General features: G+C 51.4%; 1 protein-coding gene across 1 annotated transcript in view; it reads right to left on the bottom strand.

Moving 5' to 3' along the window:
• Positions 1–18,559, bottom strand: part of LOC127486210 (putative ATP-dependent RNA helicase TDRD12) — a 104,723-nt gene that overhangs the window by 4,452 nt on the left and 81,712 nt on the right. Inside the window, exons 20-26 of the mRNA XM_070063264.1 lie at positions 17,887–18,026; positions 17,551–17,771; positions 15,424–15,523; positions 6,740–6,927; positions 5,884–6,094; positions 4,075–4,167; positions 2,520–2,692 (exon numbers count right to left, since the gene is read on the bottom strand). Of these exons, the coding sequence (XP_069919365.1) occupies positions 2,520–2,692; positions 4,075–4,167; positions 5,884–6,094; positions 6,740–6,927; positions 15,424–15,523; positions 17,551–17,771; positions 17,887–18,026 (1,126 nt within the window). The remainder of the gene's footprint in view (positions 1–2,519; positions 2,693–4,074; positions 4,168–5,883; positions 6,095–6,739; positions 6,928–15,423; positions 15,524–17,550; positions 17,772–17,886; positions 18,027–18,559) is intronic.

An 18,559-nucleotide genomic window follows, 5' to 3' on the forward strand; every position in this document is an offset into this window, starting at 1 on the left:
AGTCTCAGTGGTCAGGTATGGCACTGGTACTTAGGCAGGTGGACCTTGGACGTTGAAAATACAGCAGAGTAAATACCGTACTGGGAAGGGGGAAGAGAGTACATGATGATGCAAGAGAAATCAGATTAAGACGTCTTTCTACTTAAACCACACACACACGGGACCTGCTAAACCTGAAGGGCTGCCCTTGTTTCACTTATTATTTGTTCCTTTTTCTTTTTTTTTTAAATATGAGAGAAAGAGAGAGGGAGAAACAGAGAAAGAGAGCTCCCATCTGCTGGTTCTCTCCAAATGCCTGCAACAGCTGGGACTGAGTCAAGCTGAAACCAGGACCCCAGAACTCCATCTAGGTCTCCCACGGGTGGCAGGAACTAAGCACTTGAGACATCCCTGCTGCCGCCCAGGGTGCGCGTTAGCAGGCAGCTGGAACTGGGAGCAGGGCTGGGACGCAAACCAGGCATTGCAGTATGGTGTGCACGTGTCCCACGCGCCAGCCCCTGCCCCGGTTTCACTGTCCTTATAACTAGCTAGAGTGAGTTAGTGTGGATGCGCTTTTCTGGTTTCCTGAAAATGTACAGAAACTAACTTGTATCCTAATCCCATGGTCCCCAGTTTTGTTAAGGTACAAAACAAAAAACTTCAGAATGTCAAGTACTTAATCTTTGCCCCATTCTCTTAAAATTCCTCTACTTTCAGCAGCCGTTTAGAACTCTCCCAGGGTCACCAATGACCCCATCACCAAGCCAGTGGCCAATTTCTCTGTGCTCGTTTGGTGTGGGCTGCACGCGGCACAGCTTCCAGCCGCTGTGGCAAGCGCTTCCTTGGCTGGCACCCAGGACAGATGGACAGGTTGCAGGGGCTAGAGGAGAGGCCGGCTGAGGCTCTGGGCAACGCGGGCACTCACCAGTGGCTGTTCAGGGGAACTCCAAGTCGCACGCACACAGAGGCAAGATGTACGCGCGAAGCACCTGGAGAGACCCTCGTTCCGCCTGGGCTGATCCTGGGTGAGGGTGTGGAGAAACTGCACGCGTGCTTGCAGGAACGTGCAGCGGGCCTTCCTCCGGGAACTAACACAGGGTGACCAGACGACCCTGCGATTCCCTTTCTGAGCACATGCCCACAGAAGCGAAAGCAAGGACTCCGACAGACCCGTGTTCACATCAGCACGATTCACCTGCCGCTGAACAGGTAAACAGGCCGTCGCACCACCTACAGAGGAACTGTCTCAGCCTTGCAGCGGGCCCTGAGCCAGACACAAAGATCAAGCTACAGGGGTCTACAGAGACGAGCAGAGGGGAGGGGGAGGGCTCCCTGCCAACAGGCAGTCTCTGCTTGGGAAGATGGCGGAGCTCTGGGGAGGGATGGTGGTGACGGGCACACACAACTGCGCGTGTACAAATGCCACCCCAGGACACCCTTAGAAACAGCCAAAATGGCACATTTCCCATTCTGCGTATCCTTTCCAGAATTTAAAAAACCACGTACTTTCAAGACATTACTGTTAATTTTCTGAGATGGGAGACCAGCAGTCTAGTCAAATGTGGAAAGCCCTGTTGTTCTAGATCCCCAGCACTTCGTGTTTCCTTCCCCTCATTTCACCCTTCTGCTGGGTCCATGGCAGCACTGCTCACTGGGGCTTCACTCTGCATTTCCCCAAGCAGGGTGAGGAACTGCTCACACATCAGCTGGGGGCTGTGAGCGGGCCCTCCCCCCTGGGGTGTCCCGACCAGCAGGAGCTCCTGCCCCAAATCCTCTGGCAGACACGGGCTGTGTCCGTCGTCCGCCTTCCCTCTGGGGGCTGCAGAGTACTTTCTCAGTCTCGAAACACTCCATACGGGGACATAAACTGCACAGCCCCTGTAACAGCTGGTGGGCTGCAGCGCCAATTCTAATCTATGAAAAATGGACCAGGAAGTGCACCCAAAGACACGCAGCAGAATGCTAACCGCTCCTTGGTAGCCCAGGGACTCTCGAAAGCACAGTGGGCACAGCAGTGACGGTGTCCCCACACGGGAGCTGAGCCCCACACTGCCGTGCGCACAGGAGAGCCAGGATCACAACCGATGCGGAGGCACAAGGCAAACACGCTGCATGATCTGCTCCAAGGGCAACGTTCAGGATAACCCACCTCTGCCTTTCCGCGTCAGGAGACGGGCTCCTGGGGGAGGGGCGCGGCCCCGAGCCACGCTGTCCCCTTGGTCCCGGGCTGGCTCCCTTGGCTGCGCTCAGAAGCCCATCACACGGCAGCCGGGTGTGCGTGCACAGCACTACTTCTCAACAATCAGAAAAGGTAACAAAATTCCTTTCTGTAGGGGACACGGTGATGTCATCAACCCCCTCCAAAAGCAAGAGTGTGAGTGCGGGGAACCAATGGGACAAGACTGCTCAGACCTCGGTAATTAGGAAAGTTTGATGGGAACACGCGGATGCAAATTACTCCTTTCATAACAAAAGCCCTCAATGCTTCGAGTTGTATTTCTACAAAACAGCTCCAACAAAGGACACAGAAATCAACTTACGGGGTCTGGGTTAGATGTTCTTCAAAAGCTGGCATTTTAGCTTCTTCGTATAATTTTTTCAGTCGTTCCACATGTGCTGAATTATCAACGCCCATTCCCATTGACAAAATTTCAGCTCGAACATTATAATCAATGACAGATGTTTTCAAATTTGAAAGTTTTGTAACATGCACCTTGAATCGAGAGAAAACAGAACATCTGCAGAGTCACACTGTGAATCCTAACCGAGTCAGGAACTCTCCCCGGGCCTCTCGGCCTGTCCCTGCAGCGCTGGTGCGCTCCGGCCGCTTCCACAGGGGCAAGGGCTCCCTGCGCACAGTGTGGACTGGGGCATAGCCAGGGCAGCCGAGACTCTTCCAAAGCCCAGGCCCGCCTGAAATACGGTCAGGTGTGGGATCGGCCCGAGACCCAGTCCCGGAGTAAAGTCCCCAGCCAGGCAGGAAACTGTTTTCCTGATTCTGCCTCTGTTTACAAGCAGGCCACTAAGGCCCCGAGTCCCCCCGTGTCGGGAAAGGACCCACACCACAGCACTCCCGTGTCTGGACTGCTTCCCCCACTGTCTCTTCTGCAATCAGCACATTCGAATCCATTCTCTTACAGAGAATTACGCAAAATATGAAAATCTGCAAGTCTCATGCCCGTGTGCCCCTCCCGTGGGGGATGAGGGGCGCTGGGCACCTTCCCAAGTGAGCCCTTAATTCTTATGCCCAAACTCCCCTTCTAATGTGTTAAAATTCTCCTAATCTTATAAAAGTAACTGTCAGCTAAACAGTTTCTAGAAACAGAATCAGAATTCCTTTCAAACTTAGAAATAATCATCCTAATTAAGACTTGGGTCTTATAGAGTGAAACTTTACATTGAAAACTGGAGCTCCTGGGGAGCATGCAGACCCGGGACGGCACCAGCAGCAGCAGAAGGGCAAAGAGGCCCTGGGAGGCTGGCTCCTTGTCTGCCACTCCCTCCCCCACCCCAGCTGGGCAGGGCAGGAGGCCCCATGGGCTTTGCTCAGGGAGGAACCCAAGCATCCAGTATGGGTCCCAGTGCACAGGAGATTCTCAACACAGGATCTGCTGCCTGAACACGGGGAAAGTAACACACAGTAAACCCACCTCTGTAGACCCCAGGACCAGACTCCTTGGCACAACTCAGGCCCCCAGGGCCATTCGCAAGCCAGGGAAGACCAGCAACAGCCCCCCCACCCCCCCGTCCCTGACCAGGGCCTCACAGCGTGTGGACAGTGCCCTGTGCCATCAGCTGAATGGTTCATGATCCACACTTGAAAAGATGAGACTGCAAATATCAGAGAAAGTGACATCAGCGAGGACGGTTTCATCCAGCTCCGCTCAGCTGTGTCTGAGTGTATGGGCACCACACGTAAACACAGGTGCACGCTGGGTCACATCGAATACTCCCTACCCAGAAACCAAACCTCCAGCAAAACTCCTGACCCACAGAGCACAAGAAGCACCTCCGTTATTCAAGCAGCAGGTGGGACTAGTGGGTAATTGTAGGGGTCCGCTGAGAATCTTCTTTATAAGAAAGCGGCGTACTTACCATTGGGTCAACCCAAACTGTATTTCCCAGGGCCAGCATCACTTTTGCATCATGCAGTTTTCCAACAATTTTATTATGAATGTACCTAGTAACCTGAAAAAAAAAAAAAAAAAAAGCACGTGATGTTGTTTACCCGAGGTTGAGCACCGTGTTCTGTGTGTACTGCACACTTCGCAAACGCGTCACTGGAGCCGGACAACCTCTGGGCTCACAAGGCCATCAGCCTCCTTTCCGTGAGGCAGACAGCAGAGGTTCACAAGAACAGAGTCACACGAGTGCAGGAGGCTGCCCGTGGCCCCGAGAACAGACAAGGCCCGTGCCCTTGGACGACCAGTCTTGTGTGTGCCCCCCGCCCCATGCCTTCTACCAGCTGTCAATGTGTCTGTGAGAGCTCAGCGAGGGGGAAGGAAGGGCAGGGAAGGCGGTGTCTGCTCCAGAGGCCACCACAGGCGGTGACCACAGCCGAGGACCCAGGTCTCCTGTGTGCGTGCTCCTCTCGAGTCGGGGCTCACCTGTCCTGCGTATGTCACTTCTATGAAGCAGAACAGGAGGGAGCTGGCCCATCCGTGCTAGTCTCATCCCTCGTGAGCTCTGTGAATGGACTGCACAAACACCCAGAGGGAACTCTCCCCACGTCTGCACAAGGCTGCCCACGCCTGCTGTTCTGGGGACGAGAACCACGACCCCTCGCTGACGGCTGCCTCCCTCGGACCCGCACAGCACGTGGCTCCCGGTGCACACTCGGTAAATGCTTATTAGAAGCAAGGGAGAAGACTGCTGTCTGATAAACACTGACGTCACTGAGCTCAAGCGCTGGGGCTGTGTATTCCTCCTGCGCCGTGGAAACACTCCCTCGCGTATTTCCCAGGCAGTGTTTAACCTTACTTATAACGCAAGCTTTTTATTTCACCAATTCTAATGGCTTACTCCTGATCCCATTAATCAGACTGCAGAATGTAACCTTCCCTTTGTGGGCGTAAGAGTGGAATGAGGAGTCCAGGGACTAAAGTCAGCTGGGGCACGGCCCAAGCCGCGAAGACTGCCGCCCAGCTGTTCCTAGAAGACATGCCCTTTAGAGAAGCTGAGCCATGAGCAGGAGACTTCTGGACAGCAAGGAGTAAACTTTACTAAGCACTGGGCCACCGTCTAGGAGAGTGATTACACTGTCTGCCCCCCCGCCGCGGGGCTGGGGTCGGGGGTCACTCCTTAATCAGTCGTCAAGTCTGTCATCTGCTCTCTGATACTTTCCCACTTTCAAAGTGGTTGGCAACCGCACCTAAGTCTGTACTGTTTAAGAGTGGCTCAAAGCACGCACCCACCCTGTAAGGAAACGGTCAACCACAGCCAAACCCAGGCTGGTGGTGCAGCCGACTCAGGCAACCGACTGGTAGTCTGAGACCGGACTCCCTGATCCCGGCCCACACCGAGCGTCAGGGGCATCGTTACCTGGCTGCTCAGGTGCTGAGCGAGGCTGTGCCTAGCCTCTCTCCACCCCACCGTGGACGGACACACGGGGCCACGCAGGGCCACTCTTCTGTGCTCCATGTCCTGGCATGGGGAGACTTCTTGGCTGGCAGTGCCCCACCCATTCTACTGGGTGACATCCTAGCAACCCACAGGGCCCAAAGGAAACACCACCCCCTTCAGAAGCGTCTCTGGCCACCACCTCTCCTTCCTTGTCCCCCGGCCGTCACGTGAGTCGCTGGGCGTCTCCAGGCACGCCCATCGCCAGCATCAACACCCAAATCCACGGGGCCTCCGTTGTGTGTACTCTGGGCTAAAGAGGTCTCAGCAGCCGAGGCCGCTCACCTTCGGATTCCACTCCACTTCGTTATCTGCTGGCTTCACTCTACAAACCACGAACTCCACAGCCTGCGGCGGCAGCGTGCAGAACTGCTCCGGGAGGCGCCACAGCTGCTCTCTGGGGACGAGTCCAGTTCTGCCTTCGTCGACGAACCTCACCAGGACGCTGTTCAGGACACAAGTGTCTTCTTTCTGGCTCATCTCCAACACCTGAACCCTGGAGAGCAGCAGCAGCAGAAATTCCAGACACACAGAACTGTGGCCTCCGCTTGCCCGTTAAACGCAGAACCTAAAAAGACTCCTACGTTGCAGATCTACCCTACACTGGAACTAAAACACGAGGGCTTTCCAGTGGAGGGTCATTCTGAGTAACCCGGCATACAAGCACGGAGCACTTCTCACAGGTGACTCCCAACATAACACAAACACAGCCAGTGGACGCGGCGTCGGTCAGTTCTGACCCCAGGCCAGCGACCGGCAGCCGCGGGGGTGGATTCAGCGAATGAATGCAACAGGCAGCTGGGCAGAGCACCGGCCACCGAGCTGCCGCTGGAACAACGAGGCGAGGCCACCAGGGCTCAGGGTGCTGCTCTGGGAAATGGGCATGGTACCATCTGACAGACACGGGATAGGGAGCTGCACGGTATGTCACACATGGTGACAGCTTAGTAACCACCTGAGGTTGCACAGGGGACAGTCTCCCATGGAGAACTGTACCGGGCATCGGGGGAGGCACTGCACCAGCGCCACCTCCCCGGGGGCGGCCTCTCTGCCAGAGGGGAAAAGAGGGATTCCACACCACGCAAAGTACAAACCACTTCATGCTTCGCAGCTTCAGGAAGGGAATGCACAGGTATCTTACCTGTGGAAAAGTGTTTTTTCTGCTAATCCATACAATCCACATTTCTCCACCTTTTCAACAGCTGTTTTATTACTGGAATCCTTAAAATATTCATTCATTTCGGCATTAAGAGTTGCAAAAAGATCCAAATATTTGTCAATTATACGGCCAAAGTAATTTGTTGCATTTGAAACATAAAATGGTATTACCTGAAACACATACAGTAAACAAATCCAGAAAACAAAATTTAAATAAAAAATACACACACTCCCTGTGTTTGCAGAAAGCAACACCTGACCTGAGACCTCGATGCAAGCAAACGGGACTGAAAGTTAACTGTGAGGGGCCGGCGTCGTGGCCCAGCGGGGTAGGCCACTGCCTGCAGCACCCCATCGAGCTCGGGCTGCTCTCCTTCCAACCTCACTCATTTTCTCTGCTAATGGCCCAGGGAAAGCAGCAGAAGTGCTTGGGCCCCTGCACCCACGTGGGAGACCCAGAAAAAGCTCCTGGCTTCGACTCAGCCCAGCCCCGGTTGTTGTGGCCATCCGGGGCTGAACCGGCCGCTGGAAGATCTGTCTCTTTCTCTCTCTGTAACTCTGCTAGCTAGCTAACTAAAATAAATATACAAATAAATAAATAACTCAAACTAGGACGCAGGCAAATGCCTCATCATATTTACAAATAATTTCACTTTAAGATTTTTTCCAAATTCCCTAATTTTTAAAAAATATTCACTTTCGTTAAGATTTATTTTATCTTATGTATTTGAAAGGCAGAATTAGAGAGAGAGAGAGCTCTTCCATCCACTGGTTCACTCCCCAAATGGCCACAACAACCAGGGCTGGGCCAGGCCAAAGCCAGGATCCATAGCTTCCTCTGGGTCTCCCACACGCGCAGCAGGGGCCCAAGAACGCGGCCCATCTTCCGCTGCTTTGCGAGGTGCATTAGCGGGGACTCACATTAGTGCTCTGATATGAGATGCGGGTGTCACAAGCGGTGGCTTAACACACTGCACCACAATGCCAGCCAGAAATTCCATTATTTTAAAGGCTCCATTTAAATAGAAGCATTCCACTGTCTACTTCCCAACTGCACTTCTGTGACAGTTCTCCTGGGAACAGCACTGGTGTCTCAGCCACTTCTACTTGATTCCATGTAAGCAAGCACAAGTGCTTTAATAAAAGCCTTCTGCAAACCAGCCCCAGGGGCCTGCAGTGACAGGGCGTGGATACAGGCCACAGCCATGGCACGGTTAAGACAGCAGGGCTGCTGATGTGCGAGGGGGAAGGCGGGGAGGCACCGGTACACCTGCCAGAGTGTGGGGAGGGCGTTCCAGACAGAGGGACTTCGTTTGCATTAAGGCAGGGCGCCCCGTCTGCCTGGCAGGCAGCAGTGAGGAGGAGTTACTTGTTAGGATGGCAGAGAGGCCGGTGCTGACTGGGAGTAAGGCCGGGGAGGCAGGCAGGGATCAAAAGGAGGGTGGGGACTCCCAGGGCTGACAGCCCACAGCCTCTTCTGTGGCCCCTTCTAACTTTATCACCTGCCACTTCCCCACTCGCATCGCCAATGAGCCTTGTGCTGCCCTTCGCACTGGCTGACTCCTGTGCCTGGGCTATTCTTCCCCAGATCCTCCCATTGCTGGGTCCTTGTTACTCAGGCCCGAGTGCTAGTCACCGCCTCTGCAGACAGTCCCCCCCTGCCTGCCACTGCCAAGGGCCCCCTGCCCCGGCACACTCACACCAAGACACCCGCTGGTACTTCACCACCTCTCAGCTCTGCACAGTCACCTTCCTCACTGACGCTCCCTGCTGACCACCTCCACGGAACGCCCGCCCCAAGGCACAGGAACCGTGTCTGGCAGGCAGCTCGGGGAAGCGGCCCTAACAAACCCGGAGCCTCCTGCGTCCTCCTCAGGCAGTGTGCGCCGTTCTCCTTCCTGCTCACACACGGCCCTGGCCCGGGGGGCTGGGAAAGGCAGGCTCCCCCTGCGGAGAGGGCCCCCATCTGCGTGCCCACCTGGTGAAGGCAGACATGGCCTGAGGAAAACACGCACTACCACGTCATGAGACGTGAACTGGGCGTAGTATGATTACACACGGCAGTAGCGGACTATAAAAAGACGCAGAGAAAACATACTGAGGCGCCAGTGGTGGCAGTTTCAGGAGAATGGGTATAAAGGGCGCGCTCCCCGCCCTCACACTGCACTTGTAAGACTCTGTGTGCTGGGCCTGGGGGCCTTGCAAGCTCAGCAAACAACGGAATGCAGGCCCGCACCCGGCGGCAGGTCTAGCGGTTTCTCGTGGGGATCAGCACGCCTGGGCATAGAGGTCACCAGCGGGAGGGCGGGGCCCACAGCAGCCTGTGGGCTGGATGCTCTTCACAGAGGGGAGCACTGGCCCCCCCCACAGGGTGACCAGCTCGCCCTGCAGCCTGGGGCCCCCCGCTCCGGCACCCGGGAGACTCCTCAGTCGTCCTCGCTACTGGCCTGCTGCCACTCTCCCTTGGACCCTTGCAGACAGCTAACTGTTCTTACGGGGACAGGACGCAGGGGAAGGAGACAAAAACCAACGATATTTTTAAAAGAAAATAAACTTAAAAACAGCAACAGTAACAGGCGTGGACACCTGGCACCCTGGTTAAGGAGCCGGTTAGATGTCCACATCTGATGCCTGCATCTCTGGCTCCTGGCTCGTTTCCTGCTAATGCAGATCTTGGGAGGCAGTGGTGATGGCTCAGGGAATTGGGTCCCTGCACCCATGTGGGAGATCTGGCTTGAGTTCCTGGCTCCTGGCTTCAGCTACAAGTATGTGATGACAAAAGGGCATCCCATATGGGCGCGCCAGTTCGAGTCCCAGCTGCTCCACTTCCTATCCAACTCTCTGCTGTGGCCTGGGAAATCAGCGGAGAATGGCCCAACTCCTTGGGTCCCTGTACCCGTGTGGGAGACACAGAGGAAGCTCCTGACTCCTGGCTCCAGATCGGTGCAGCTCTGGCCATTGTGGCTATCTGGGGAGTGGACCAGCAGATGGAAGACCTCTCTCTCTCTCTGCCTCTCCTTCTCTCTCTGTGTAACTCTAACTTTAAAATAAATGAATAAATCTTTAAAAAAAAAAATAAAGATGAATCAGGGGGCCGGTACTGTGGCATAGTGGGTAAAGCCGCTGCCTTAATGCTGGCATCCCATACGGGAAAAAGAAATAAAAGGGCATCCCAAAATATATCGAGAATTGTTTAAAAACTAATTAAGTAGAAATCTCAAATAAAAAAGGCACAAAATCTGAGCAGAGTTGATAAAGGAGATGTAAATGGCCAGTGGGGGCTGGCATTATGGTGCAGTGGGTTAACCCACTGCCCGTGATGCTGGCGTCCCATGTGGGTGCTGGTTTGTGTCCCAGTTTTGCCCCACTTCCTATTCAGCTCCCTGCTAATGATCTGGGAAGGCAGTGGAGGATGGCCCGAGTGCTTGGGGCCCTGCATCCCACATGGGAGATCTGGAGGAAGCTCCTGGCTCCTGGCTTCAGCCTGGCTAGGTCAGGCCATTGTGGCATTTGGAGAGTGAACCAGCAGAGGGAAGCAAGCTAGCTCCCTCTGTCTCTCCTTTTAGCTTTCAAATAAATAAATCTTTTTTTTAAAAAAATGGCCAGGAAGAAGAGCAAAGATGCTCATGAAGCTTCATGGCCAGGGAAATGCAAACAAGCGATAGCGGCAGACTCCACAGAACGGCTGAGACGGAAGACGGTCAAGTGCCGATGGCAGAACCAGAGTTCTCACAGGCAACGCTGGTGAGAATGCAAGATGGCACAACGACTCTAGAAGAACGTTTGGCAGTTTCTTATAAACACACACGTCTATGACTCAACAATTCTACTTCTAGGTCTCAATGGAAATGGAAAGATACCTCCAAAAGACTAGCAACACAACTGTTCCCAAGCAGCTTCAAACTGGAAATGACCCACATGCAGCAACCTGTGAACACACAGACATGGTACGTCCATGTAAAGGACTCCTACTCAACAAGGAAAGGACACCACGGAGGAATCTCTAGAGCTTCACACTGAGGAACTGGGGTGGGCATTCGGCTTAGCGGTCAGGCCGCCCGTCAGAACACCCGCATCCCAGGTCAGAGTGCCTGGGCCTGAGTCTCCGCTCTCTCCCGATTCTAACTCCCCGCAGGCAGCAGGTGACGGCTCAAGTGGTTAAGTCCCTGCCATCCACATGGGAGACCTGGATTGAGTTCCTGGCTCCTGTGGGCAGCTGAGGAGCAAACCAGTAGATGGAAGCTGCTCTTAAATAGATGAAAAAAAATTTTTTTTGACACACAGAGTTAGAGAGACAGACAGACAGAGACAGAGAAAGGTGTTCCTTCCATTGGTTCACTCCCCAAAGGGCTGCCACGGCTGGTGCGCTGCGCTGATCCGAAGCCAGGAGCCAGGTGCTTCTCCCCAGTCTCTCATGCAGGCACAGCGCCCAAGCACTTGGGCCATCCTCCACTGCCCTCCAAAGCCACAGCAGAGAGCTGGCCTGGAAGGGGAGCAATCAGTACAGAACTGGCACCCAACTGGGACTAGAACCCGGGGTGCTGGCGCCGCAGGCATAGGAATGAGATGGAGAGACAGAGAGAAAGGTTTTCCATCCGCTGGTTCACTGCCAATGGCCGCAACGGTCGGAGCTGTGCTGATCCGAAGCCAGGAGCCAGGAGCTTCTTCCCAGTCTCCCATGCGGGTGCGGGGGCCCAAGGACTTGGGCCATCTTCTACTGCTTTTCCAGGCCACAGCAGAGAGCTGGATTGGAAGAGGAGCAGCCGGGACTAGAACTGGCGCCCATATGGGATGCCAGCGGCGCAGGCAGAGGATTAACCTGCGGCGCCACAGTGCCAGTCCCGGAGATGGCTTTTTAAGATAGGACATCAAAAGCACCATCCTGAAAGAAAAAATCAGTGAGCTGACTGCATTAAAAACAGAAACTTCTGCTCTGCAAAAGACACAACTATCATAAAGTGAATGAAAAGATCAGACCAAGACTGAGAGAAAACTTCTGCAAAATGCTTAACTGATCAAGTTGTATCTAAAATATACAAAGAACGCTTAACACTCAATAATAGGAAAATAAACCAACCAACTAAAACCATCTGAATGGACGCTTTACCCAAGACTCCATACTGATGGCATACTTTTGAATGAAAGCCTGTTCAGGGTGACAGTTGGCCTGGAGGCTAGGATGCCTGCATCCCACAGCTGGGGCTCCTGGGCTCAGCCTGGTTCCAGCCTCCTATTAACCCAGATCCTGGGACGAGGCAGTGACAGGGTAAGTGACAAGGTCCCTGACACACACACAGGAGACCTGGCTAGTGATCCTGGTCCCCTGCTGAGGGCATTTAGGGAGAGAAACAACGGATGGGAGCTCACTCTCTTTCTGTATATTTTTATCTACTACCCTCCCACCTTTCAAATAAATAAATACATGTTTTAACAAAGAAGGAATGTTCAGCATGGTGTGTCATGAGGATACTGGAAATTAAAAATACTACAAGCTGACAGAATAGCTGAAATCCAACACACTGACTATGCCAAACGCCGGTGAGGAAGTGAGCAACAGGAAGGCCCATTCACTGCTCACGGGAATGTAAACTGACACAGCTGTGCTGGAAAGCAGTTGGCAGTGTCTTGTAAAACTAAACACCGTGCACCCTTGATCCAGCAAGCACACTCCAAACAGCTCACATGGGTGTCTGCAGCACCTTCAGTCAGAGCCAAAGCCCAGACGCAGCAGGTGAACGGACGCGCCAACTGTGACACTGACACCAGCTACTATTCAGCTCGGAAAAGGAATGAAGCCTCATGCCATGGGAAGAGCTGGGGGAAACACAGATGTGTATGCTTTTCTTCAAGATTTGTTTATTTTTATTTAAAAGGTAGAGTTACAGAGATCTAGATGTGTATTTTTTTTAAGATTCATTTTTGTTTTTTGAAAGGCAAAGTGACAGAGATCTTCCGTTCGCCACAAACAGCCAAGGCCAGGCGGAGCTCCATCAGGTCTCCCACACAGGTGGCAGAGGCCCGTCCGCTGCTGCCTTCTCAAGTGCATTAGTGGGGATTTGGATCAGAAGTGGAGCAGCCAGGACTCAAAGTGGTGCTCTGATTCGCGATGACAGCATGGCAGGTGGTGGCTGAACTCACTGTACCACACGCCCGGCCCCTGCGGGCGTGCATTAATGACTACACGAGAGACGGCAATCTGAAAAGGATCCTAAATAGACGACATTCTGGGAAAGCAGAATGGCTGTCCTAAGTGTGGGGGCAGGAGGGGGACGTGCAGGCGGAGCGCAGGGGGCTTGAGGCAATGAAAGGACTCCAATGCTGACGTCGCAGTGGGGGACAGGCACTACCACACGCCTGTCACAACTCTACACCAGCAACAGGGAGCCGGCACCGAGACCACGGACTTCAGTTAATAAAAATGCAGCAATACTGGTTCATTGGTTGTCACAAATGTGGTACACCAACCCAAAATGCTAGTAACAGAGGAAACTGGGGGTGGGGGGGAGGCTTATGGAATCCCATCTTTTCTGTAAATTTAAAACTGCTCCAAAAACTAGTATCTATTAATTTAAAAAACAATGAAAAAACAATTAAAAGTAGAGCAAAAGCCACCCACATCCACCAAAGCTGCCTGGTGCCCGTGTCTGGGTGGCAAGCGGCAGAGCGTCCAATGGGTTCGGGAATGGAGAACTGTGGGGGAGGCAGCAGGTGCCTGGGAAGATGCTGTGGCCTGCGGGACAACAGCAGCTACACTGGGAAGGCCCTCACCTGCTCTGCAGCAGGGCAGGCTGCCGCCGCTATGACACACCCAGACTGACCCTCCAAGGGCAAGAGAATGGCCAGACCGAAGTGGGAAGGGAGACGGCCGGGATGTTTCCAAACCTCATACACTTTATCAACATACACATACTATATATATATATATATATATATATATATATATATATATATATATACACACATACACACACACACACACACACACACAAACATACAGAACACAACAACAGAAATGGGAACTCTATCAAATTAGAAAAATTACCCTGACCCACACCTCCTAAAATTTTCAGAAACTGGAATTTACATAAAAGTGAGCAAGACAAAGAATTGAGGCTACATGAATCGGCTTTTTGTCACTGTAACAAAATACCTGGAACAAACTGTCTATGAAGGAAAGAGAGGATTATTCTGGATCACAGACTTGGAGGTTCAAGTCGAAATCCACAGCTCCATCAATCCACACCCCATCAGCCGGGCATCTGGTGAGGGCACTGTCGCTGGGAGGGTCCCAAGGAGGTGCAGCACGTCACTCAGTGAGAGGGAGTACAGGTGCCCCTGTCTCCCTGTGATTCAATCCTAACACCCTAACAGCCCATTAAAAACAATCACCTCCTGAAGGCCAACCCTTCAACCCTCACAACTGGGTGAAGTTTCCGCCTTCTCAGCACCACTAACATGAGATGCTGGGGACCAAACCTTTAACACAAGAACTCGGGGACACTCAACACTCAAATCACAGTAAGAGTCAAATCTCACATTAAGTAATAATAAAATAAGAAGCAATAAAATATTTAATAAAATAGTTAAAAAGACAGTTAGAGGCAGAACAGCCTCTACAGACAATGAAAGCCATTAGCAAGATGGATACACAAGAGACTAAAACTGTAATCTGCAATTTCTAGACATGCTCAGTTTAGCTTAAAAATATTATTATATAAAAGAATAACATAAATCAGAATTAGAAAAGCTTAGAAATGAGTGACAGAACTCAGGAAAGAATGAGGAATTAAAGAAAAAATTATTTCGATAATGAAAACCATAATAGTTTGCAAAACAGCCCCACACGTAGGTGCGTCTGTGTCCTAGCATTCACAGGGGCTCTGCAGATGAGGAGATGTCGTGGATAGGCCGGGTCAGGGGTGGGCCTTCTCCAGGGGGCACAGAAAAAAGGGGGAGGGCGGTAAGGAGGCTGCGGCAGGGATGGGGGCGGTGTGGCTCCGAGCAAGACACACCAAGGAATGGCCGGGTCAAGAGAAGCTGGAGAGACAGCACAGGCTGTCTTCTGGCTGTGGAGGGAGCACGGCCCTGCCAACACCTTGATCCTGGACCTCCGGCCTCCAAAACCATGAGGAAGTCAATGGGGGCTGTTCTAGGTCACTACTGCTGTGGTAACTTGCTACAGCAGCCCTAAGACACTAACACAACAGACAGTGTCTTATGGAAAGAGGTGAACGGGAGGAAATATTTTAACGCAAAAAGAAATGAAGACATCTAGAATTCAAAGAAAATGAACTCTTTAACTCAGCCATTCTATTTGCATCTCAAGAATTTTCCTCAAAGGAATAATCTTGGATGTTTTGAAAAGATTCATGTAATCAATGCATTATTTTTAATAGCCCCAAATGGAAACAATATTTTAAAAATATAACTGAAAAATCCAATCCCTAAATTTTCCTCCATTTGGCTAATTTGACCTTGCTTTTACCAAGAAACTGGGGCCCTGGAAGGAGGCTGCATCTAGGGAGCCAGGCCACTTGTCAGATAAGCAGTTGTCCCCTAGCACTGACTACCCAGTCCTAACTGCGTTCTGGAAGATTCTGGTCCTCAGGAGCACCTTCACGGAGATGGCATTACTCAGCGGGAAAAAGGATCTTTACCAGAACTTACTTTAATGTATCCAGACACGGGCAGGGCTTGGTTGGATAATTTCCTGGGCATGTCCATTTCTGGGTTAATGTGGTGTCGGTCAGGACAGATCCTTTGGTCTCTGAGAAAAAAGAGAACACTAAATTTTTATAACCAGAAAAACACCACTAACAATTGTTGCCACAAATTTGTAAGTGTTCTTTAGAAAATTAATCTACCATCATCAGAGAATTTTTCTTCCAAACACCTTAAAAGTTAAGTAACCACGACTCATACTTGATATAACACAACAATATATAAATAATTGAAAGGTTTCTAAAATTTAACACTGAATAATAAAGAATTACTTGATTACTTTTCTAGAATACTCTTTTAAAAAAAGATTAATTTATTTGAAAGGCATAGTGACAGAAGGAGAGAGAGGATCAATTTTCATCTGCTGATTCACTTCCCAAATAGTCACAACAGCCAAGTCTAGGCCAGGCCAAAGTCAGAGGCCTGGCACTCTATCTATGCTGCCCATGTAGGTGGCAAAACTTGGGCCATCATCTACTGCCTTTTCAGGCACATTAGCAGGGAGCTGGATCAGAAGCAGAAGAGCTGGGACTCAAATCAGCACTCTGATGTGGGATGCTGGCATCAAAGGTGGCAGCGTACCCTGCTGCGCCACACGTTGGCCCCACGTAATAAATGGTGAGGGAGCATCATGTGCAAGATGGCAACTCTGCCCTGTTTCCCACCAGACACACAAATTGACAAGTGTGGGTCTCAGACTTAGATGATACAGCTAAAACTACAAAGTTTCTGGAAGAAAACATAGGAGAATGTCTTTATGGCCAGAGATAGACAAATATTTCTCATGTAAAAACATACAAGACAGCAACCCTAAAAGGCTGCACCAAACCAAGTGTCTGTTAATGAAAGGGCTACTGAAAAGAGTGAAAAACTACAGCCAGACTGAGAGAAGACATCCTCGATGCATGTCCCAGATATATACACACATCTGTGTGTATATGCATGTATGTGTGCGTATATGTGTATATATATGTGTATGTATGTTATATACATGTTTTATACGTACACCTATATATGTGTATATATAGTCACCACCCATAAATCAGTAAGAACAAGATAAATGCCCTCATTTATTTACTTTTAATGATTATATTTATTTATTTGAGAGGCAGAGCTACAGAGAGAAAGGGAGAGACACAGAGAGAGGTCTTCCATCTGCTCAATGGCCACAGCTGAGCCATTCTGAAGCCAAGAACCAGGAGCCTCCTCTAGGTCTCCTATGTGGGTACAGGGGCTCAAGCACTTGGGCCATCCTCTACTGCTTTCTCAGGCCACAGCAGAAAGCTGGATTGGAAAAGCAGCAGCTGGGACTAGAACCAGCACCCATATGAGATGCCGGCACTGCAGGCAGATGCTTAGCCCACTATGCCACAGTGCCAGCCCTCAAAAGCCCCCAATTTAAAAACAGTCAATAACCTGAACAGGCATTTCACAAAAAGAGGATAGTCTAATGTCCCACAAGCATATGAAAAGATGTCTGACCTCACTGTAGGGAAATCCAGTTAAAGTCACTATAGTGGTTTGCCACTATACCCCAAGGTCGGGTAGCGCAAACTGTGTTCTACAGCCTTCAGGATCCCAGTAGGTTAACCACCAGGAGGAGGTGGCTGGACACCCATCCTGTGACCTAGCAATTCCACTCCTTAATAAAGACAAAGAGAAATGGATGCAAATTTCAACACGAAGACATGAACAAGGCTGCTTGTAGCAGTTTTCACACACAATAGCCAGAAACCAGCAACAGCAGGAGGGACACACACACATTGTGACAGAGTCACAGAATGCAACACTCAGCCACAAATTACACTCAGTAAAATACAGAAACCACAACGACAGACAGGTGTTGCTGACCCTGGGTTGAGGAAGAGACCAAACACAAAGAGTACCTACCACAAGTCCCTTTATATGGGGCTCAAAGCAAGCAACATTACTCCAGGCTGACAGCTGCCGAGAGGGCAGTCACCTCTGGTGCCCCTCAGTGCTGGGAGGGTGCACGCGCCCAGCGGTAAACTCAGCAGCTGTGCACCTGACGGCATGGGCTACCTCCCTTTTAGAACAAGAACACAGGCTTACTTGCAAAATCCAAAAGCCTTAAGGTACGGACAAAGCGGACTTGTGGCCTTCTTATCTTCTTTGGCTTCCAGAACCCCTGCAGTGAACTCGTACAGCTCCGATGGGACTTTGGCATCTGCTCGCTCCAAGTAGCGCAGGACGCCCATGGCATGGCTCGCGTTTCTCTCCGTCAGCAGCAAGACAGACTTGGTCTTCCTGTCTCCCTGTTCTGCAGGAGAACCCTTAACACCGGGGTGAACACAGGAATGGGGTCACCCACACCAGTCTAAATGGGGAAACGTGTCATTACATAGAAAACCACCGTGACACCCTGAAGATAATAAAAAGTAAGCAAACCTGTTCGGTTAAATTCTGAAAATGATCAGACATGCAATACAGGCGTCCACCAAAAACTTTTGGCGAGGAGGGGAAGCTGAAGTGAATCACACATGTGGCATCAGTGATGGCCAAGAGTGGTATGCAATCGTCCGTCAAGGCTGGGGGAGAGGATTCCGACAACCGCACGTGAGCCGGGCACGAGCCGCTCCAGAAACCACACAACACGACACTGCCGTGTGCGTTTTACTTCACACTTGCAAAGAAACTCCCTTCCCACCGTTTTTGTCAAAAGTGCCGCAGCCTGTGGTAATTGAACTCTAGAGAGAAGTGGCCTCCCTTCCAGTTCAACAGTGCCTCTTTCTACTCCAATGCGCAGGCTGCCTGTATGCTTTTCACTTACTTCGTGCATCTAGCCTTTCGTATTTCTGATGTTCAACGTAACTATCATTCACAACACATTTCGGCACAGGCATGTATCTGATAATGATGCCTACAGGCCGACTCACCCACCCACCTACCCAACAGGGATCTGCCAGCCACAATTCCAGGGAGAAAGTCTAGACTGAGGGTTTCTGCCGGTTACCAACCTGAGAGCCCGGGGGTGGGGGGCCCTAGATTCACCTCAACAGGAAAATCATAGCGGAGGTTAATCTCCAGCTTAAAATTAACATTACTAACTCCCAGACAACCT

Source organism: Oryctolagus cuniculus, chromosome 18 (assembly GCF_964237555.1).
Source record: "Oryctolagus cuniculus chromosome 18, mOryCun1.1, whole genome shotgun sequence".
NCBI lineage: Eukaryota > Metazoa > Chordata > Mammalia > Lagomorpha > Leporidae > Oryctolagus > Oryctolagus cuniculus.